Source organism: Petromyzon marinus, chromosome 56 (assembly GCF_048934315.1).
Source record: "Petromyzon marinus isolate PM22_M1 ecotype Great Lakes invasive population chromosome 56, UKy_Petmar_22M1.pri1.0, whole genome shotgun sequence".
In the NCBI taxonomy this organism is placed as follows: Eukaryota; Metazoa; Chordata; class Hyperoartia; order Petromyzontiformes; family Petromyzontidae; genus Petromyzon; species Petromyzon marinus.
Genome location: NC_133722.1, coordinates 9,345,088 through 9,365,811, shown reverse-complemented (window position 1 = coordinate 9,365,811; position 20,724 = coordinate 9,345,088). Strand labels below are relative to the sequence as shown.

General features: G+C 54.0%; 1 protein-coding gene across 1 annotated transcript in view; it reads left to right on the top strand.

Moving 5' to 3' along the window:
* LOC116954781 (uncharacterized) overlaps positions 1 to 20,724 on the top strand; it is a 48,582-nt gene that overhangs the window by 8,536 nt on the left and 19,322 nt on the right. Inside the window, exon 2 of the mRNA XM_076052537.1 lies at positions 20,344 to 20,399. Coding sequence (XP_075908652.1) covers positions 20,344 to 20,399 — 56 coding nt within the window. The remainder of the gene's footprint in view (positions 1 to 20,343; positions 20,400 to 20,724) is intronic.

The window sequence follows — 20,724 nt, the reverse complement described above, 5'->3', positions numbered from 1 at the left end:
TGACGATGACGATGATGACGACGACGACGACGATGATGACGATGACGACGACGATGACGACGACGATAATGACGACGATGACGACGACGATAATGACGACGACGATGACGATAATGACGACGACGATAATGACGACGACGATGATGACGACGACGATGACGATAATGACGACGACGATGACGATAATGACGACGACGATGACGATAATGACGACGACGATGATGACGATGATGATGATAATGACGACGACGATGACGACGATAATGACGACGACGATGATGATGATAATGACGACGACGATGACGACGACGACGACGATGATGATGACGATGATGATGATGACGACGACGACGATGATGATGATGACAACGATGACGACGATTATGACGACGACGACGACGATGATGATGATGAGCGAGCCGCCACCTCGCGTGGGGCTTCTCATCACGTGGCCTTCGTCTCTTCCCGAGCGGGCGGCGATGTTCGCGCCGCGTCACGTCACGTCACGTGCTCGTGGGAGGCTCCCGCGAGGGCTGCAGCGACGGCGCTCGGCGTCGTCGTCGTGGGGGGAGGGGGGCGGGGGGGTTGCTCGGTAAAGTTCGGGGAAGTTCGGCAAAGTTCGGGGAAGTTCGCCCTGGCACGCACTTGCGCTGCCGGCACACGGGGTGGGTGGGTAGGGATGGGTAGGTGGGTAGAAGTTAGTGGGTGGGTAGAAGTTAGTGGGTGGGTGGGTAGAAGTTAGTGGGTAGGTGGGTAGAAGTTAGTGGGTGGGTAGAAGTTAGTGGGTGGGTGGGTAGAAGTTAGTGGGTAGGTGGGTAGAAGTTAGTGGGTGGGTAGAAGTTAGTGGGTGGGTAGAAGTTAGTGGGTGGGTGGGTAGAAGTTAGTGGGTGGGTAGAAGTTAGTGGGTGGGTGGGTAGAAGTTAGTGGGTGGGTGGGTAGAAGTTAGTGGGTGGGTAGAAGTTAGTGGGTGGGTAGAAGTTAGTGGGTGGGTGGGGAGGGGGTTTGTGGGGAGGGGTGGGTGGATAGGTGGGTAGTTGGGTAGGGGGTAGGCGGCAGGGTGGGTAGGGGTCGGTGGGTGGGTAGGCGGGAGGGTGGGTATAGGGGATCTATTTTTAACAGAGGGTTGGTGGGTGGGTATGGGGTTGGGTTGGTGGATGGGTATGTATGCATGTTGTTTGATTCTTTCGGTAAAGTCACGTCGATAGAAAAATAAATAGAAAAGTGTACTAAAAATAGCACGACGTTTCGATCGCAACACAAGCGGTCGTCATAATCTATTCACTTTATTTTTTTTATCTACGTGCCTTTACCGAAAGAACCAAAGAATATGCACTGTACGGAGCCAACCGTGCTAATCGGAGCTGCGGGGGAAGGGTGTGGGTGGGTGTGTGGGTGGGTGTGTGTGGGTGGGTGCCGGGTTGGTGTCTGGGTGTGTGTGGGTGGGTGCGGGGTTGGTGTGTGTCGGATCATAATGTCCGTGTCGGGAACACCGCAGCCGACACAGCTGTGATTCAGCAACCCGTGGCACGGCGTGGACGTCGTTGCCACGATACGGTGAATCCAGTCGGAAACCTCGCACAGGAGAAACAGCGTGGCCCTTGCTGTGGTGAGCCGGCGGTGAGCGGTTCGATTCTCCGAGTTCGGAGTCTTTAGAAAGGGATGATGAACGCAGACGTGTTTTGAATGTGTGCGGTAACTGAGCCAGCACACCTGAGCTGCCTGGGTTCAACCCCTGGGGCTGTGGGTGTGCGTCTCTCTCTAAGAGAGGTTGAAGCGATTCAACTTTTTCAAGTATGTTTATTTTGGTTGAACACGTCCGCTTTTGCGACCAATATCATCCGTAAATCCTACGCGCTCTAACCTCCACCCCCCCCCCCCACATATAAAAAAAACCTCAATTTATTTATTTTAACCGTGCTGGGTGTAAACTCCAGACAGACTTTGGTGGGGGTGGGGGGGGTGGGTGGTGGTGGTGGCAGGGGGCGGTCATCAACCAAAAATGTCAGCAACAACAGAGTACAGCAAATGAAGCGACTATAATAACCCCCTTCTCAATGTTAGCTAAGATCTGCAAGACTCTGCCCACCTCCCCCCCCCCCTTTGTGTGCGTAACTTCGATCCCGGGGGGCTGAGCGGGGGGTGCTGAGCGGTGACTTGCCGGTGTCCGTGTGTCACGGTTTTGCGCAGTGCCCTGCCGCTTGAGTACCACGTGCGTCCCGACGATGACACGGGTGTTTTTAAGTCTCGACTTGAAACCCGCATCTCCTTGAAGTCGCCTTGGTCCGATTCAGCTGCTCCGTTATCCCTGGGCCTTTCCTGGTCCTCATTCTTACAAGGGCTCCTTGCAAATACATGTACACCATTAATAATCACGATGATGATCATTGTGAATCTGTGCAAAAAGCAACCGCGTCATACGATGATATTGCGTCAGCAATACCGCACGCGTGGTGGTAAGGGGCCGTCCATAAATGACGTCACGCACCTAGGGGGAGGCGGGGGTGGGGGTCAGACATTTGTGACGATGTGTGACGAGGGGGAGGGGGGGTTTGAGAAATGTGACGTCACATCAAAATGCGCGACTTTAAATAAATATAGACAACACGTTCTACTTAAATTTTGATTTAAAACTTTCGTGACTGCAGTAATTCATATTCTTGGCTCTTTCGGTGAAGTCACGTTGAAGGGAAACAATAAAATAATTAAATATATAAACAATATATATTTTATTCTTTTATTGTTTCCCTTCAACGTGACTTTACCGAAAGAGCTAAGAATACGTTCTACTTAATTAAATAGACTTTGTTAATAAATGTTTTCTCCTACAACATCAGAGTGCAGCTCCACATTAAATACGCACTACAATGACAATCGTTTAAAGCGATTTGAAGCATGTGTTTTTTGGGGGGGGGTGGGGCAGAGCTTTGTGACGTCACTTATGGCCGGCCCCTAAATTGTAACTCCCCTGCGGCGAAAGTTGGCTCGGGCAGACTGTGTGTTTACATCGACCTGATCACGATTACAGAGCGAGTTAGGGAAACAATACGCGGATTATACGGTGACTGTTGCACCGGTGTAACTACATCATTGCCCCCTACTACTGCTGTACTACTCTAGGCGTGCGCGTGTGTGTTTTGGGAGACTGAGCCTGCGCCTTCAAGGACCTGAGTTCAACCGCTGTCGCGAGGAGTCTCGAAGGAGTCGTTCAGAAGAAAGAAGAGGCCGATGATGATGATGATGATGCATGCGAGTTGTTACAGAACATGCACAAATGAGAAACCTAGGTTCAATTCCTGGTCCTGGTTGACTCTCACGGGGATTATGGGTGCTATGGGGGTAAATGAGTCAGCACCTAATGGGAACCTGGGTTCGATCCCTGATGCTGGCTGCATCTCAGGAGCATGACGAGTGTTTGGTGTCTCTCAGCCAGCACGCCTGCGATGCTGGGTTCGAGCCCTGTGGGCAGGTATATCTCAGAAACATGAAGTGTGGTGGTGGCGTCTGAGCCAGCACTTTCAAGACCACCCTGGGTTCAAGCTCTGGGGCTGGGATTTTGGAGAGGCGGAGGGGGGGAGGGGGCGAGGCGTGAGTGGTGGTGCAGCTGTTTGCACAACGCACCACAATCACGGCCATGGCTAATAACAGTGGCCAGGTGTGTTCGCACTTGTCCTGGGCCTCCAACTAGGTCGACTCAGCCTTAATTGGGTATCCGGTGCGGTGTGTAATAAACATCGACATTAGGGAGACAAAGGCGGCCGGGCGTGGTGTTGGACACCCACCCCCTCGTGTGCCGTGCCGGGCTTCATAGGTGCTCGCTAACCGCACTTGCCCCAGCAGTCTGTTAAAGGCTATACGGGAGATCTTTATATTTTGGTGATGGTGATAGATGTGGTTGTGCTAGTAGTGGTGATGGTGATGATGGTAGTGCTTCGGATCGTAATGATAGTGATGTTGTTGATAGTCGTATGTTGTGTGTGGGGAGCGGTAGTGTAGCGGTTAGATCACTGCACTGCAAACCTGGCGACCCGTCGGTCGAGTCGGCCTCTGGGGAGACGAAGGCGGTCTGGTGTGATTGTGGCCACCCACTCCTATGCGTACCGTTCTGGCCTTCATAGGCGCTGCTCGCTTAACAGCACGTGTCCCAAAAGTCTGTTAAGGCTACACGAGGGATCTTTGTCTTTCGGTGATGGCGATAGTTGTGCAAGTAGTGACGATGGTGGCAATGGTGATGGTAGTGCTGATGATCGCAGTGATGGTGATGGTTGGTGATAGTCGTTGTATGTTGTGCGAGTCGTGGTGGTGATGATGATGATGATGACGGTGTGGTGGTGGCGATGGTGATGTCACGTGTAGTTTGGAGGCCACTCGAGTTGAGTGCTGATGATCGATGGGGTTGAAGAGGGGGGTGGCAGCGGTGGTGGTGTGACACCGGCTGTGAGATCAGGAGGGCACGTGATCGCGTGCCGAATCCGGGTTGAGAAGTGGCAAGGCGGTCCCTTCTTATCGTTATCTACTGGGCATCTGTGAAACTACTATGAAAAAGAGCTGTATAGGTCATCGGATTCCTCCCGTATAAATGAATCATCCGATTCTGATATCAGCCCTGTCATAATCATCATCAGTAGTGTCGTCATCATCATCGGTAACACCATCAACAGTACAGTATTAATTATCTTAAATCAAATAATTAGTATTCATCATCAGCATCGATATGATAATCAATCGTCATCATCATCACTTATCCGCCCTGGTCAATTATCCACCCCTACACCCAGTGACCATTTATATTATCTGGGAGAAAATCCACTACGCATATACACTCTGGTGGGGTGGGATGGGGGGACACACTTAACGCTCCACACAGATGGATTCAATAATTCCAATGCTGTGTCTACCATCTCTCAGCCTGCCAACATCACAACCCAAGCACCCAAACTTCTGTTTTGCTGCTGATGCTGCTGTTGCTGATGCTGCTGATGTTGCTGGTGCTGCTGATGCTTCTTCTGCTTAGCTTCCGAGATTCGGACGAGATTGGGCACATTCTGGCCCATAAACCTGGCCGTCACACGCGTGTGTGTGTGTGGTTTTAAAAATAGTTCAAGCATTCACACACCGCTCGGCTCCCCTCGGCTTGTCTGATGCCTATCTCGGCGGGGGGCAGGGTGGGATAGAGCGAGTGATATTCACACACTGGGTGCCTGATGAAACCGCAGGCGCGAGATGCTCACTGCCTCGCCTGCTATACACAGGCGAGGTCGTAACGCAGTGTTGAGCTTCTTTCGCACCGTACGTAGCCAACCGTGTCAATCGGAGGCGCGGCACAAGGACATCAAGCGGAGCGCGCGCAAAACAAAAAAAAAACGCTTCTCGAGAAATACGATTTCAATTTACATTTGAAAAGTTGACTGCTCATGCCGGGAAGGGAAGAGCATTCCAGACGGCCGCGGAAGCGGATCTGGAAGCGCCGAACGATGCGGTGACTACCGGGCAGCCTTCGCTCGATGGCCAGCAGCAGTATTTTTTACAATAATGTCTAATAGTCTATTGCATTACATTGCTCTGTTTTTACTTTTTTACCATTTCGTGTTTCATTGTATGTAATGGCAGCGATCAACCATAACCACAATCATATAAACAGAAATCTATGCATTGATTTATATGAAGACAAGTACAGATATTGTGGCCAAGGTTTAGCAAATTGTTGTTTTTATTTACATAGCATAGCAATAATTTTTTTAAACAGCAATATATGGGGGGGGGGGGTAGATTTTGAGCATATTTGAATATTGGGGGGGGGGGATGTGTCCCCCCCCCCCCAATATATATTATAATTACGGCCTTGGTGTAATGAGTGCCGCCCTTACAACAAATGTGTTCGTTCGGCAACCAGAAGCCAATGCAACGCGGTCGGATCGTGCAACTGAGCCCCATCACGACCACGTGCCAGAGAGCGTCGCGTACACGCCTCGCATTCTTACTTCTCGAGACGTGGCGGAGAGTGTAGCGGGTCTCGGCGGCGTGTAACCGGTAGGTTGGCCCAAGACGATCCCCGAAGTGCACGAGTAAAAAAAACAAGACGAAAGAAACCGGCCTCGATCGGGGGGACCCGCACAGGGGGAGACGAGCGAGGCACGCGACCTCCCCCCTCCGTCTCGAAACTCCGAGTCTCGAGACGGCGGGGTGAGGCTTGTCGCGCGGAGGAGTCGAAGACGCACGATCAACGTCGCGATCTCTCCGCCTGCGTGCATCGCCAAGGACAAAGATCTCCCGCAAAAGGCTCAAAACAGGCTGTAAGGGGGCCGAGTGCTGTTAGCGAGCAGCGCCTATGAAGGCCCGCACCAGCACACGAGGGGGTTGGGTGGCCAGCAACACGCCCGGCCGCCTTTGTCTCCCCAGCGGCGATGTTTACTACACACCGCACAGGGTGTACTCACTTGAGGCGGAGTGGACTTGCGGGCGGGGGTAGGAGCAGTGACCGGTTGACATCAGAATCGGAATATTTGTTTATATTGCAGGAGGAATCCGATGAGTTATGAAGCTCACAGATGTCCAGTAGGGGCACGGGGTCAGAACGTTGCATCAACGAACAGTACAAAAACACCGATAGGAGTGCACAGTACAAGAAGGGTTAACAAATCACCCAAACACATACAGACACAAGACGAAACCATCGGTGAGGGATACCTCCTTAACTGCTGACTCGACTATCTCCTAACATGCCCATTTCCTCGCCATCCCAAGCAACTGTCCACAAACCCCACCTACCCCCCACTCAAATGAGTGGCTACAGTACCAACGTGTACCTATTAATCCACTTGCTTACTCAGCCAACCACCTGATCTCTATCTACCAACATACCTACATGCATACCAGCATAGTGCGCATATCTCATAACCTGCCTACCCACCCCGGCCACTAACCCAGCCACACAATTACGTCCCTATCTCCAGACTACTAACCTACCGTCTAACCTACCCAGCTACCTACCCACCCACCCACGTACCATCCTTACCCGACCGTGGTTTAGTGTCGTGGCTGATTCACCCAACTTTGTAGAGTGGAGCGGGAATTGGTGCGGGAGTTCAGTTTGTGTGTTTGTTTAAATTCTCTCCACCCCCCCACCCCATTCCCGCTGCGGTGATTTTATATTTTGTGGCATTTTTCTTTCGGCAAAAAAAACAACTTGGCAAAGTCACCACCTCCTCCACCCCCGCCTCTCTGTGTCTGTGTCTCTCCCCATTTGTCTGTGTATCCCTGCCAGTCTTCCTCTGTCTCTCATCACTTTGTCTCCGTGACACTCCCACCCTCACTGTCCCCTCCCCCCATCTCTCTGTCTCCATCTCTGCCCCTCTGTAGCAGTCTCCACTGTCTCCCCCTTTCTCTTGTGTATCTGTCACTGTCTCCGAGTCTCTCCCCATCTTCCCGCTCGATCTCTTTTTATTGTCGTCTCCCGTATCTCCCTCTCACTCTCCCCGTATCTCACTCTCACTCTCCCCGTATCTCCCTCTCACTCTCCCCGTATCTCCCTCGGACTCTCCCCGTATCTCACTCTCCCCGTATCTCCCTCTCACTCTCCCCGTATCTCCCTCTCACTCTCCCCGTATCTCCCTCTCACTCTCCCCGTATCTCTCACTCTCCCCGTATCTCCCTCTCACTCTCCCCGTATCTCACTCTCACTCTCCCCGTATCTCCCTCTCACTCTCCCCGTATCTCCCTTTCACTCTCCCCGTATCTCTCACTCTCCCCGTATCTCTCTCTCACTCTCCCCGTATCTCTCACTCCCCCCCCCCCCCGTGTCTCTGGCCTAGCCTCTGTCTGTGTCTCACTCACTCACTCATTGTCCACACTCCTCGGTGGCTCACAAGGGGCAAGCACGGCAGGACCCCCCCCCTCCTCTCCCCTAGAGCCCCCTCTAGACAACCCCCCCTCCCCCCCCTAGACACCCCCTCCCCCCCTAGACCCCCTCCCCTCCCCTAGACACCCCTCCCCCTCTAGACCCCCCTCCCCCCCCTAGACACCCCCTCCCCCCCCCAGATACCCTTTCCCCCCCTAGACACCCCCTCCCCCCTAGACACCCCTCCCCCTAGACACCTCCTCCCCCCCTAGACACCCGCTCCCCCCCTAGACACCCCCTCCCCCCTAGACACCCCTCCCCCCTAGACACCTCCTCCCCCCCTAGACACCCGCTCCCCCCCTAGACAGCCCCCTCCCCCCCTAGACACCCCCTCCCCCCCCCTAGACACACCCCCCAAACACCCCCTCCTCTCTCTAGACCCCGCCCCGTCTCCCCGTACCCCCACTAGACACCCCTCCCCCCTCTCCCCAGACGCCTCCCCCACACACCCTGATCCGATCCACCTTCTAATCTGGGGAGGAATGGGGGGGGGGAATGGGGGGGGAGGAATGGGGGGGGGTAATGGGGGGGGGGGAGTAATTTGGGGGGGGGGGAGTAATGTGGGGGGGGGGGGAGGAATTTTCTCCACTGCTCTCTGGGCTCCTCCCACGTCTCCGTGCGGCTTCTCGGACCCCCCCCCCGACGCGCCGGGCGGGACCCTCTAGCAGCCACGTGCAACACTCCTCGCAGACGGCGGAGAGGAGGAGGAGGGCGGCGTGGTGGCGATGCACCCACGTACCTACACAACCACCCACCTACCTATACAGCTACCCACGTACCTACACAACCACCCACATGCCTATACAGCTACCCACGTACCTACACAACCACCCACCCACCTATACAGCTACCCACGTACCTACACAACCACCCACATGCCTATACAGTTACCCACGTACCTACACAGCTATCCACGTACCTACACAACCACCCACCTACCTATACAGCTACCCACGTACCTACACAACCACCCACATGCCTATACAGCTACCCACGTACCTACACAACCACCCACATGCCTATGCAGCTACCCACGTACCTACACAACCACGCACATGCCTATACAGCTACCCACGTACCAACACAACCACCCACCTACCTATACAGCTACCCACGTACCTACACAGCTACCCACGTACCTACACAGCTACCCACGTACCAACACAACCACCCACCTACCTATACAGCTACCCACGTACCTACACAACCACCCACCTACCTATACAGCTACCCACGTACCTACACAACCACCCACCTACCTATACAGCTACCCACGTACCAACACAACCACCCACCTATCTATACAGCTACCCACGTACCTACACAACCACCCACCTATACAGCTACCCACGTACCTACACAGCTACCCACGTACCAACACAACCACCCACCTACCTATACAGCTACCCACGTACCTACACAACCACCCACCTATACAGCTACCCACGTACCTACACAGCTACCCACGTACCAACACAACCACCCACCTACCTATACAGCTACCCACGTACCTACACAATCACCCACCTACCTATACAGCTATCCACGTACCTACACAACCACCCACCTATCTATACAGCTACCCACGTACCTACACAGCTACCCACGTACCAACACAACCACCCACCTATACAGCTACCCACGTACCTACACAGCTATCCACGTACCTACACAACCACCCACCTACCTATACAGCTACCCACGTACCTACACAACCACCTACCTACCTATACAGCTACCCACGTACCTACACAACCACCCACCTACCTATACAGCTACCCACGTACCAACACAACCACCCACCTACCTATACAGCTACCCACGTACCAACACAACCACCCACCTACCTATACAGCTACCCACGTACCTACACAACCACCCACCTATACAGCTACCCACGTACCTATACAGCTACCCACGTACCAACACAACCACCCACCTACCTATACAGCTACCCACGTACCTACACAACCACCCACCTATACAGCTACCCACGTACCTACACAGCTACCCACGTACCAACACAACCACCCACCTACCTATACAGCTACCCACGTACCTACACAACCACCCACCTACCTATACAGCTATCCACGTACCTACACAACCACCCACCTACCTATACAGCTACCCACGTACCTACACAGCTACCCACGTACCAACACAACCACCCACCTATACAGCTACCCACGTACCTACACAGCTATCCACGTACCTACACAACCACCCACCCACCTATACAGCTACCCACGTACGTACACAGCTACCCACGTACCAACACAACCACCCACATGCCTATACAGCTACCCACGTACCTACACAACCACCCACATGCCTATACAGCTACCCACGTACCAACACAACCACCCACCTACCTATACAGCTACCCACGTACCTACACAGCTACCCACGTACCTACATAGCTACCCACGTACCAACACAACCACCTACCTACCTATACAGCTACCCACGTACCTACACAACCACCCACCTACCTATACAGCTACCCACGTACCTACACAACCACCCACCTACCTATACAGCTACCCACGTACCTACACAACCACCCACCTATACAGCTACCCACGTACCTACACAGCTACCCACGTACCAACACAACCACCCACCTACCTATACAGCTACCCACGTACCTACACAACCACCCACCTATACAGCTACCCACGTACCTACACAGCTACCCACGTACCAACACAACCACCCACCTACCTATACAGCTACCCACGTACCTACACAACCACCCACCTACCTATACAGCTATCCACGTACCTACACAACCACCCACCTACCTATACAGCTACCCACGTACCTACACAGCTACCCACGTACCAACACAACCACCCACCTATACAGCTACCCACGTACCTACACAGCTATCCACGTACCTACACAACCACCCACCCACCTATACAGCTACCCACGTACCTACACAGCTACCCACGTACCAACACAACCACCCACATGCCTATACAGCTACCCACGTACCTACACAACCACCCACATGCCTATACAGCTACCCACGTACCAACACAACCACCCACCTACCTATAGAGCTACCCACGTACCTACACAGCTACCCACGTACCTACACAGCTACCCACGTACCAACACAACCACCCACGTATTAACACAACCACCCACCTACCTATACAGCTACCCACGTACAAACACAACCACCCACCTACCTATACAGCTACCCACGTACCTACATAACCACCCACCTATACAGCTACCCACGTACCTACACAGCTACCCACGTACCAACACAACCACCCACCTACCTATACAGCTACCCACGTACCTACACAACCACCCACCTATACAGCTACCCACGTACCTACACAGCTACCCATGTACCAACACAACCACCCACCTACCTATACAGCTACCCACGTACCTAGACAACCACCCACATGCCTATACAGCTACCCACGTACCTACACAGCTACCCACGTACCAACACAACCACCCACCTACCTATACAGCTACCCACGTACCTACACAACCACCCACCTATACAGCTATCCACGTACCAACACAACCACCCACCTACCTATACAGCTACCCATGTACCTACACAACCACCCACCTACCTATACAGCTACCCACGTACCTACACAACCACCCACCTACCTATACAGCTACCCACGTACCAACACAACCACCCACCTACCTATACAGCTACCCATGTACCTACACAACCACCCACATGCCTATACAGCTACCCACGTACCAACACAACCACCCACCTACCTATACAGCTACCCACGTACCTACACAGCTACCCACGTACCAAGACAACCACCCACCTACCTATACAGCTACCCACGTACCTACACAACCACCCACATGCCTATACAGCTACCCACGTACCTACACAGCTACCCACGTACCAACACAACCACCCACCTACCTATACAGCTACCCACGTACCTACACAACCACCCACCTATACAGCTATCCACGTACCTACACAACCACCCACCTACCTATACAGCTATCCACGTACCAACACAACCACCCACCTATCTATACAGCTACCCACGTACCAACACAACCACCCACCTACCTATACAGCTACCCACGTACCAACACAACCACCCACCTACCTATACAGCTACCCACCTACCGACCTAAATACCCACATACCAACCTGGCCGCTTTGTTACCCCCCCGTGTGGCCCACAGCTCGGGTAGCCCCTCCCACTGTCCAGATAACCCCGCCCATTGCCCAGGTATCCCCCCCCCCCAATTGCCCAGGTAGCCCCGCCCACCTTCCACTGTGCACGCTCTAGATAGATTTTTTTTTAAATCTCAATGAGCTGCTGTTGGGCTCCGCTAATTTCACGGGCGTCTTGCGACGGGTACGGCTGTCACTACACGGTACAGATCTGCAACTCGCTACTCTACGGGACGTCTGGCAAAAAAATAATAATAACAACCCCGTGAGCAAGCTCCAGTACAACGTTTTCTCTGGGATTCCAATCCGCATGTCACGTGTTTGTTTACGTATTTGGCACGTGGTCGTGACGGGGCAAGATGCGACCGTGTCCGTCCCGTGCTCACCGCAGTACCTCGCCGCTCATCTCGTCAAGGGGCATGAACCATCGTCACGTGACACTCCGGTCATCCCCGGTGGTCACCGCGTCGTCGCGCGGCGCTTTCGGATGCGCTACTGCGGCCGTCTGGAACGCTCTTCCCTTCCGATAGCAGGAAGCCATTGGGAGCTGCGCACTGTCAATCTACATGCTTTAAAACAAAAAGAAAAAAAACTAATTTCTTTAGAACGGCTGTTCGTGTTTAGATTGTTCTACCCCTGCACCTCCGATTTAGCACGGTTGGCTACGTCCGCAAGGGAAGAGCGTTCCAGACGGCCGCAGAAGCGCCGCGCGACGACGCGGTGACCACCGGGGATGACCGGAGTGTCACACGTGACGATGGTTCATGCCCCTTGACGAGATGAGCGGCGAGGTACCGCTTGTTCATTCGTGGCGAGCGAGGTTTCGTGCGAGTAAGGAGTGCGAAACTCACGACGAAGTCCTCGCTGGGCACAAAGGAGGCCGGTGTAGTTCGCCGAGCACTGGACGGACACGGTCGCATCTTGCCCCGTCACGACCACGTGCCAAATACGTAAACAAACACGTGACATGCGGATTGGAATCGAGGGTGCGGTACGAATTCCGCACCTCCCCCTCCCCCCACCCCCGAATTTTTTGTTTTAAATTCCAATCGACAGCTTCGTCGCACCACGAGGGACGACGCTGGGGACACGTGGGCCCAGACGAGACGCTGCACGGACTTTGTGGAAGCTCGCCGGGTCCGTCTCGGGCAAACCGGGGATGGCTGAATGTGGCTTTTAACTCCCCCGACTGCTCTCACACCCCCCCCCTCACCCCCCCTCCTCTCCTCTCTTCAACTCCTCCGCTCGGTCTCGCATTCCCCGCATGCGGCCTGTCGACCACAAACCCGTCCGGTGACATCGCTCTGCGTGTTCCGTGGTCAGTGCGAGTCTCGGCACGCGGCGGCGGTGAGACGAGGGTGGATGGGGGGGGTGTGGGGGGGTGGGGGGTGATAGTCGCCATCACTACCACCATCGTCACCACCACCGCCATCGCCACCATCCCCTGCCATCACCACCGCCATCGGCATCACCGGCACGACAACCATCACCACCACCGCCACCATCGCCGCGACCACCATCACCAACCTCCGATTAGCCCGGTCGGCTACGTACGGTGTGCACGAAGTTAAACATCCATACGTGACAACAGAAAACTCCAGCAACAAAGATCCCCCGTATAGCCTAAACGCGGCTGTGCGCAGAGTGGTGTACATCTATCGTGAAACAGTCTGCTCGTCCATCACTTGCGAGTCGTGCATCATTGCTACCCCGTACGCACCTGTTCTGTGTGTACGGGATAGAGCAAACCAACTCGTTATTTAATTGGGCCGATAACACCTCGCTATGTGGGGGACCGCAGAGCTTGGGTTAACTCTTGGTGTTGCCGGCTCCTGCTGCTGCTTTCTCGCTCCTCGACTGTGGTAATTCCTCCCGTAGCGCCTTCTGAGCTGCCCTCCCCCGTCTTCTCTCCGAGTAGTCCTCTCTCTTTGATTCGTTCCATTTCTCTCTCTTTCTCTGAGTCTGCCCCCCTCTCTCTGAGTCGTCCTCTCTCTCTCTCTGAGTCGTCCTCTCTCTCTGAGTCGTCCTCTCTCTCTGAGTTGTCCTCTCTCTCTGAGTCGTCCTCTCTCTCTGAGTCGTCCTCTCTCTCTCTGAGTCGTCCTCTCTCTCTGAATCGTCCTCTCTCTCTGAATCGTCCTCTCTGAGTCGTCTTCTCTCTCTCTGAGTCGTCCTCTCTCTGAGTCGTCCTCTCTCTCTGAGTCGTCCTCTCTCTCTCTGAGTCGTCCTCTCTCTCTCTGAGTCGTCTTCTCTCTCTCTGAGTCGTCCTCTCTCTCTGAGTCGTCCTCTCTCTCTCTATCTCTCTGAGTCGTCCTCTCTCTCTCTGAGTCGGCCTCTCTCTCTCTGAGTCGTCCTCTCTCTCTGAGTCGTCCTCTCTCTCTCTGAGTCGTCCTCTCTCTCTATCTGAGTCGTCCTCTCTCTCTCTCTGAGTCGTCCTCTCTCTCTCTGAGTCGTCCTCTCTCTCTGAGTCGTCCTCTCTCTCTCTATCTCTCTGAGTCGTCCTCTCTCTCTCTGAGTCGGCCTCTCTCTCTCTGAGTCGTCTTCTCTCTCTGAGTCGTCCTCTCTCTCTCTGAGTCGTCCTCTCTCTCTCTCTGAGTCGTCCTCTCTCTCTCTGAGTCGTCCTCTCTCTTTGAGTCGTCCTCTCTCTCTGAGTCGTCCTCTCTCTCTCTGAGTCGTCCTCTCTCTCTCTCTGAGTCGTCCTCTCTCTCTCTGAGTCGTCCTCTCTCTCTCTCTGAGTCGTCCTCTCTCTCTCTGAGTCGTCCTCTCTCTCTCTCCGAGTCGTCCTCTCTCTCTCTCCGAGTCGTCCTCTCTCTCTCCGAGTCGTCCTCTCTCTCTCTCTCTGAGTCGTCCTCTCTCTCTCTGAGTCGTCCTCTCTCTCTCTGAGTCGTCCTCTCTCTCTGAGTCGTCCTCTCTCTCTGAGTCGTCCTCTCTCTCTCTGAGTCGTCCTCTCTCTCTCTCTGAGTCGTCCTCTCTCTCTCTCTGAGTCGTCCTCTCTCTCTCTGAGTCGTCCTCTCTCTCTCTCTGAGTCGTCCTCTCTCTCTCTCTGAGTCGTCCTCTCTCTCTCTCTCTCTGAGTCGTCCTCTCTCTCTCTCTCTGAGTCGTCCTCTCTCTCTCTCTCTCTGAGTCGTCCTCTCTCTCTCTCTCTCTGAGTCGTCCTCTCTCTCTCTCTCTGAGTCGTCCTCTCTCTCTCTCTCTCTGAGTCGTCCTCTCTCTCTCTGAGTCGTCTTCTCTCTCTCTGAGTCGTCCTCTCTCTCTCTCCGAGTCGTCCTCTCTCTCTCTGAGTCGTCCTCTCTCTCTCTCACGCGAGTACCTTGCGGTTGCGGCGCAGGGATTGCGAGTTGAAGTCGCCCGTGACGCCTTGAGGCAACGATGTTGCAGCAGCTGGCCTTGTGTGAGCGGTAGTGGACCGATCAGCGACCCGAGTTCGATTCCCGCTCACAGCCACTGGCACCGGTGACGATTCTCTGAACCGGTCCTGGGCCTCTCCCTAGGTCGACTCGGCCTCAAATGAGTGACCTGCTGCGGTGTGTAGTAAACATCGCCACTGGGGAGACAAAGGCGGCCGGGCGCGGTGTTGGCCACCCACCCCCCTCGTGTGCCGTGCCGACCTTCATAGGTGCTGCTGCTCGCTAACGGCACTTGCCCCTACAGTCTGTTCGGGCTATACCGGGGGATCTTTGTCTTTGTGTGTGACTCATGTCTGAGGCTCCAAGCCCTCCTGAGCAATTAGGAGTCTGTGAGCAAAGCCGCCTCGATGTTACCAAATAATTTGGCTAGCGTCTGGCCCTCCTGAGCGAAACCAAACTCGCTCGATGGATCTTTTAACGAGTGCCTGGTGCGGCGTGTAGAGATCAGCGTCGGGGAGACAAAGGCGGCCGGGCGTGGTTGCTGGCTACCGATCGCTTTCGTGTGCCGTGCCGGCCTTCATAGGGTGCTGCTGCTGCTCCTGCTCGTCCGCTGCACTTGCCCCTGGCGGCCTGTCGAAGGCTACACGGGAGACCTTTGTGTTGGGTATCTGTGTGGAGTTAAATGCCTGACCGTGGAAATGTGGAGGTCATGACCCGCTTGAACATTCCTGCGCGGTTAATTATTTATTTATTATGCAGCCCCCCCCACATTTCCACCACGACTCCCCCCCCCCGTACCTCGGACATAGTCATAACCCCCAACATCCCCACCAAAGATCCCCCGTGTAGCCTCAACAGACTGTTGGGGCAAGTGCGCTTAGCGAGTAGCAGCACCTAATGAAGGCCGGAACGGCACGCGAAGGGGGGGGGGGGTGGCCATCATCCACGCCCGGCCGCCTTTGTCTCTCCACAGGGCGAGGTTTACACAATGCACCAGGTTACTCATTTGAGGCTGAGTCGACCCAGGACCGGTTCAGGTTCAGGTAATCGTCGCTGATGTTGGCCCTGAGCGGGAATCGAACTCGGGTCGCCGGGTTCGTGACGATTATCTGAACCGTGCCTGGGCCTCCCCTAGGTCGATTCAGCCTCAAATGAATACCTACGTGCGGTGTGTAAACATCGCCACTAGGGAGACAAAGGCGGCCGGGCGTGGTGTTGGTCACGTTCTCCCCTCGTGTGCCGTGCGGGCCTTTATAGGTGCTACTCGCTAACAACACTTGCCCCCAAACAGCCTGTTAAAGGCTACTTGGGGGATCTTTCTCCCGTGTTATCCTTCTTGACAAAGTGCTATATAAGGCCTGGGAACTGGATTTATTTTCAATTCTCCACGTGGTTGCAGAAGTAAATAAGCAAATAATGAGACTTTGTGACCCTTATTTGGAAGAAATTGTAGCGATGGGAGTTGTGAAATTAGAGGGTGGTGGTGGTTGTGGTTTTCTCTGTGTGTTGGTGGGGAGTGGTGGCGCAGTGGTTAGCGCACTGCGCTACGATCTTTCCCACCTAAAGTTAGATCCCCCCCGAACCCACGGCTACCATCAGAGGCGAAGTGATATGTGTACCTGTTCTGGGTCTCGCCTAGGCCAACTCGGCCTTAAATAAGCAAACCATTCCGATTCAAGACGATGCAGGCTGCAGATTTCCAATTCATTTTAACCGCGCCCCCGATTTCCAGAGCCGTGAACGTCTCCGCTGGGGAGACAAAGACGGCCCGGGCGTACCCCCACCGCTGTCCCTGCCGACCTTAATAGGTGCTCGCTAACAGCACTTGCCCCCAGCAGTCAGTCTGTGTTATGGCTAGACCGGGGTGGTGGTGGATGGGTGGTCAGGCGTGGTGAGCGTGAGTCGAGGTGGGTGGCAGAGGAGGAAGGTGTGGGGGGAGGGGAGGGTGTTGGTGTGGGGGGAGGGGGGTGTTGGTGGGGGGGAGGTGTTGGTGGGGGGAGGAGGTGGAAGGTGTGGGGGGAGGGGAGGGTGTTGGTGTGGGGGGAGGGGGGTGTTGGTGGGGGGGAAGGTGTGGGGGGAGGGGAGGAGGGAGGGTGAACACGTGTTCAGAGCCACTCCTAGGTGCATGATGGACAGGTTTTTTCGTTGTTGCTGCTGGCAAATAAAAAAAAACACGTCCAATGAATAATAATAATCATCATAGACGTCATCGTCATTGCAGCCATCGTCCTTGTTATCGTGTGAACATCGTTGTCATGTCGCCATGATTACAACCATCATCATCACTGTCGCTTTCTTCATCACCACCCAGCATCAACATCGTCGTAATTTCTCATCATCAACACCAGAAACATCAGGCTTGTCAACGTCATCATAAGTCATTATTCATCATTACGACCTGCAACATCGTCAAGGTCATTAAAAAATCAATATCAGCAGCACCATCTTCATAACAACCAGTACCACCACCATCTTAACAACCACCGTCATCGCCACCACCTTCACGACCATCACCACCATCTTCACGACCTCCACCACCACTACCGTCTTCATCACCACCACCTTCACGACCACCACCACACCACCATCTTAACCGCCGTCATCATTAGGGGCCGTCCATAAATGACGTCACGCACCTGGGGGGGGGGGGTGGTCAGACATTTGTGACGATGTGTGACGACGGGGAGGTTTGAGAAATGTGACGTCACATCAAAATGCGCAACTTTAAATAAATATAGACAACACGTTCTACTTATTTAAATAGAATGTTTTCTCCTACAACATCAGAGTGCAGCGCCACATTAAATACGCACTACAATGACAATGGTTTAAAGCGATTTGACGTCATATTTGACGGGGGGGGGGGGTCTGACTTTTTTTGACGCCGTGTGACGAGGGAGGGGGGTCAAAAATCGTCCAAAATCGCGTGACGTCATGTATGGACGGTGCTCACCACCACCACCACCGTCATCTACTCCGGACTTCGGGGGGTGTCTGTAAAATGAGCGCCACATCACGAGGCCGCACCACGCGGTGCAAGGTCAATTGTCCCCGCCATAGCAACGTGGAATTGACCACCGGTGGCATCAGTGCAGCCACTGATAGAGAGAGAGGGACGCGTGCTGCTCGCACTCGGCACGCTGTGATCGCTCTTGCACCTCGAGATGCTAACGAGGTGACCGGGCAGCGCGGGGGGGTGTAGTTGCAACTGTAGTAGCTACTACACGTGTAGTAGCTACTACACGTGTAGTAGCAACTACGCGTGTAGTAGCAACTACGCGTGTAGTAGCAACTACGCGTGTAGTAGCAACTACGCGTGTAGTAGCAACTACGCGTGTAGTAGCAACTACGCGTGTAGTAGCAACTACGCGTGTAGTAGCACCTACGCGTGTAGTAGCAACTACGCTTGTAGTAGCAACTACGCGTGTAGTAGCAACTACGCGTGTAGTAGCAACTATGCGTGTAGTAGCAACTACGCGTGTAGTAGCACCTACACGTGTAGTAGCACCTACACGTGTAGTAGCAACTACGCTTGTAGTAGCAACTACGCTTGTAGTAGCAACTACGCGTGTAGTAGCTACGGGGCCCCACACTTTCAAGGGCCCCGCGCTAAATACTTTGAAGCTATCAATTCCGGTTCAGTGATTCTGCACTTGCTCTATTACTATAGTACTATACAGCCTTCAACTGTTATGAACGACCGGGTGTTTAAGGTTAGCGATTTGTCGTATCATCTGGCTGTATAGTAAATGACAAAAATACAATTACTTTACTGTGCGAGTAAAATCTTGACTTAAGCTTTCGTGACTGCAAGAATTCATATTCTTTGGGGTTTTTTCGGTAAAGTCACGTAGATAGAAAAAATGATAAAAATGAAAATAAAGTTAATAAAAAATAATAAAAAATCACGACGTTTCGATCGCAACGCAAGCAATCGTCATCAGGAGAAAAAAAGAGGGGAAAAGCTGCTGACGCAGGCTGTTGTAAAGGTTTGAAATGGGTGTAGCCCAAGGGTCATGAACGAAGTGGGTGGGGCTTGTTATGTTAATGTGGGAAATTTGCATGTCAATGTAAGGTCGCAGCGCCGCAGTCACATCGAGGGCCCGAGCAACTGCGGCTGTGTAAGTGTGAGACATTTAACCTGTTAATGTATTAACAGGTTAAATGTTAATGTATTAACAGGTTCAACTTACATACACATAGATAGACTCGCACAGAGACCCGCAGACTCGCACAGAGACCCGCAGACTCGCACAGAGACCCGTAGACTCGCACAGAGACCCGTAGACTCACACAGAGACCCATAGACTCACACAGAGACACATAGACTCACACAGACACCCATAGACTCACACAGAGACACATAGACTCGCACAGAGACCCACAGACTCGCACAGAGACCCACAGACTCGCACAGAGACCCATAGACTCGCACAGAGACGCATAGACTCGCACAGAGACACATAGACTCGCACAGAGACCCATAGACTCGCACAGAGACCCATAGACTCACACAGAGACCCATAGACTCGCACAGAGACACATAGACTCACACAGAGACCCACAGACTCGCAAAGAGACACATAGACTCACACAGAGACACACAGACTCACACAGAAACCCGCAGACTGGCACAGAGACCGACAGAGACTCGCACAGAGAACCACAGAGACTGGCACAGAGACCGACAGATACCCACAGACTCGCACAGAGACCCATAGATTCGCACAGAGACCCGTAGACTCACACAGAGACCCGTAGACTCACACAGAGACCCGTAGATTCGCACAGAGACCCGTAGACTCGCAGAGAGACCTGTAGGTTCGCATACCCTCAGGGGGGGGGGGGGGGGGGGTGGCGGCGATTGTAACCGCGTGTGTCCATGTTGTTTGTGTGCCCTCTTCCAGATTTCTCGGCGCTCCCCGGCTCCGCTGCGCACGATGGCTCCAGCCTGACCAACGCAGTGAGTTCGTGAGCCATCCACCACCACCACCACCCCTCCCCCACTTGGGGTCATCAGGTCCAAACCTTCACCTCGTCTGACCCACGAACTCCACCTCTGCGTTCGTTATCTGCAGCGATGGCAAACACACGGGTGTGTGTGTGTGTGTGCGGGCACACACACACACACAAACACACGGGTGTGTGTGTGTGCGCGCGGGTGCAGGCGCGGCGGTTAGCGTCGCCGCGCTACGATCCCGGCGAGCCGAGTTCGATTCCCGCTCGCGGCCAACACCGGTGACGAAAGTTATCTGAACCGGTGCTGGGCCTCCCCTAGGTCGACTCGG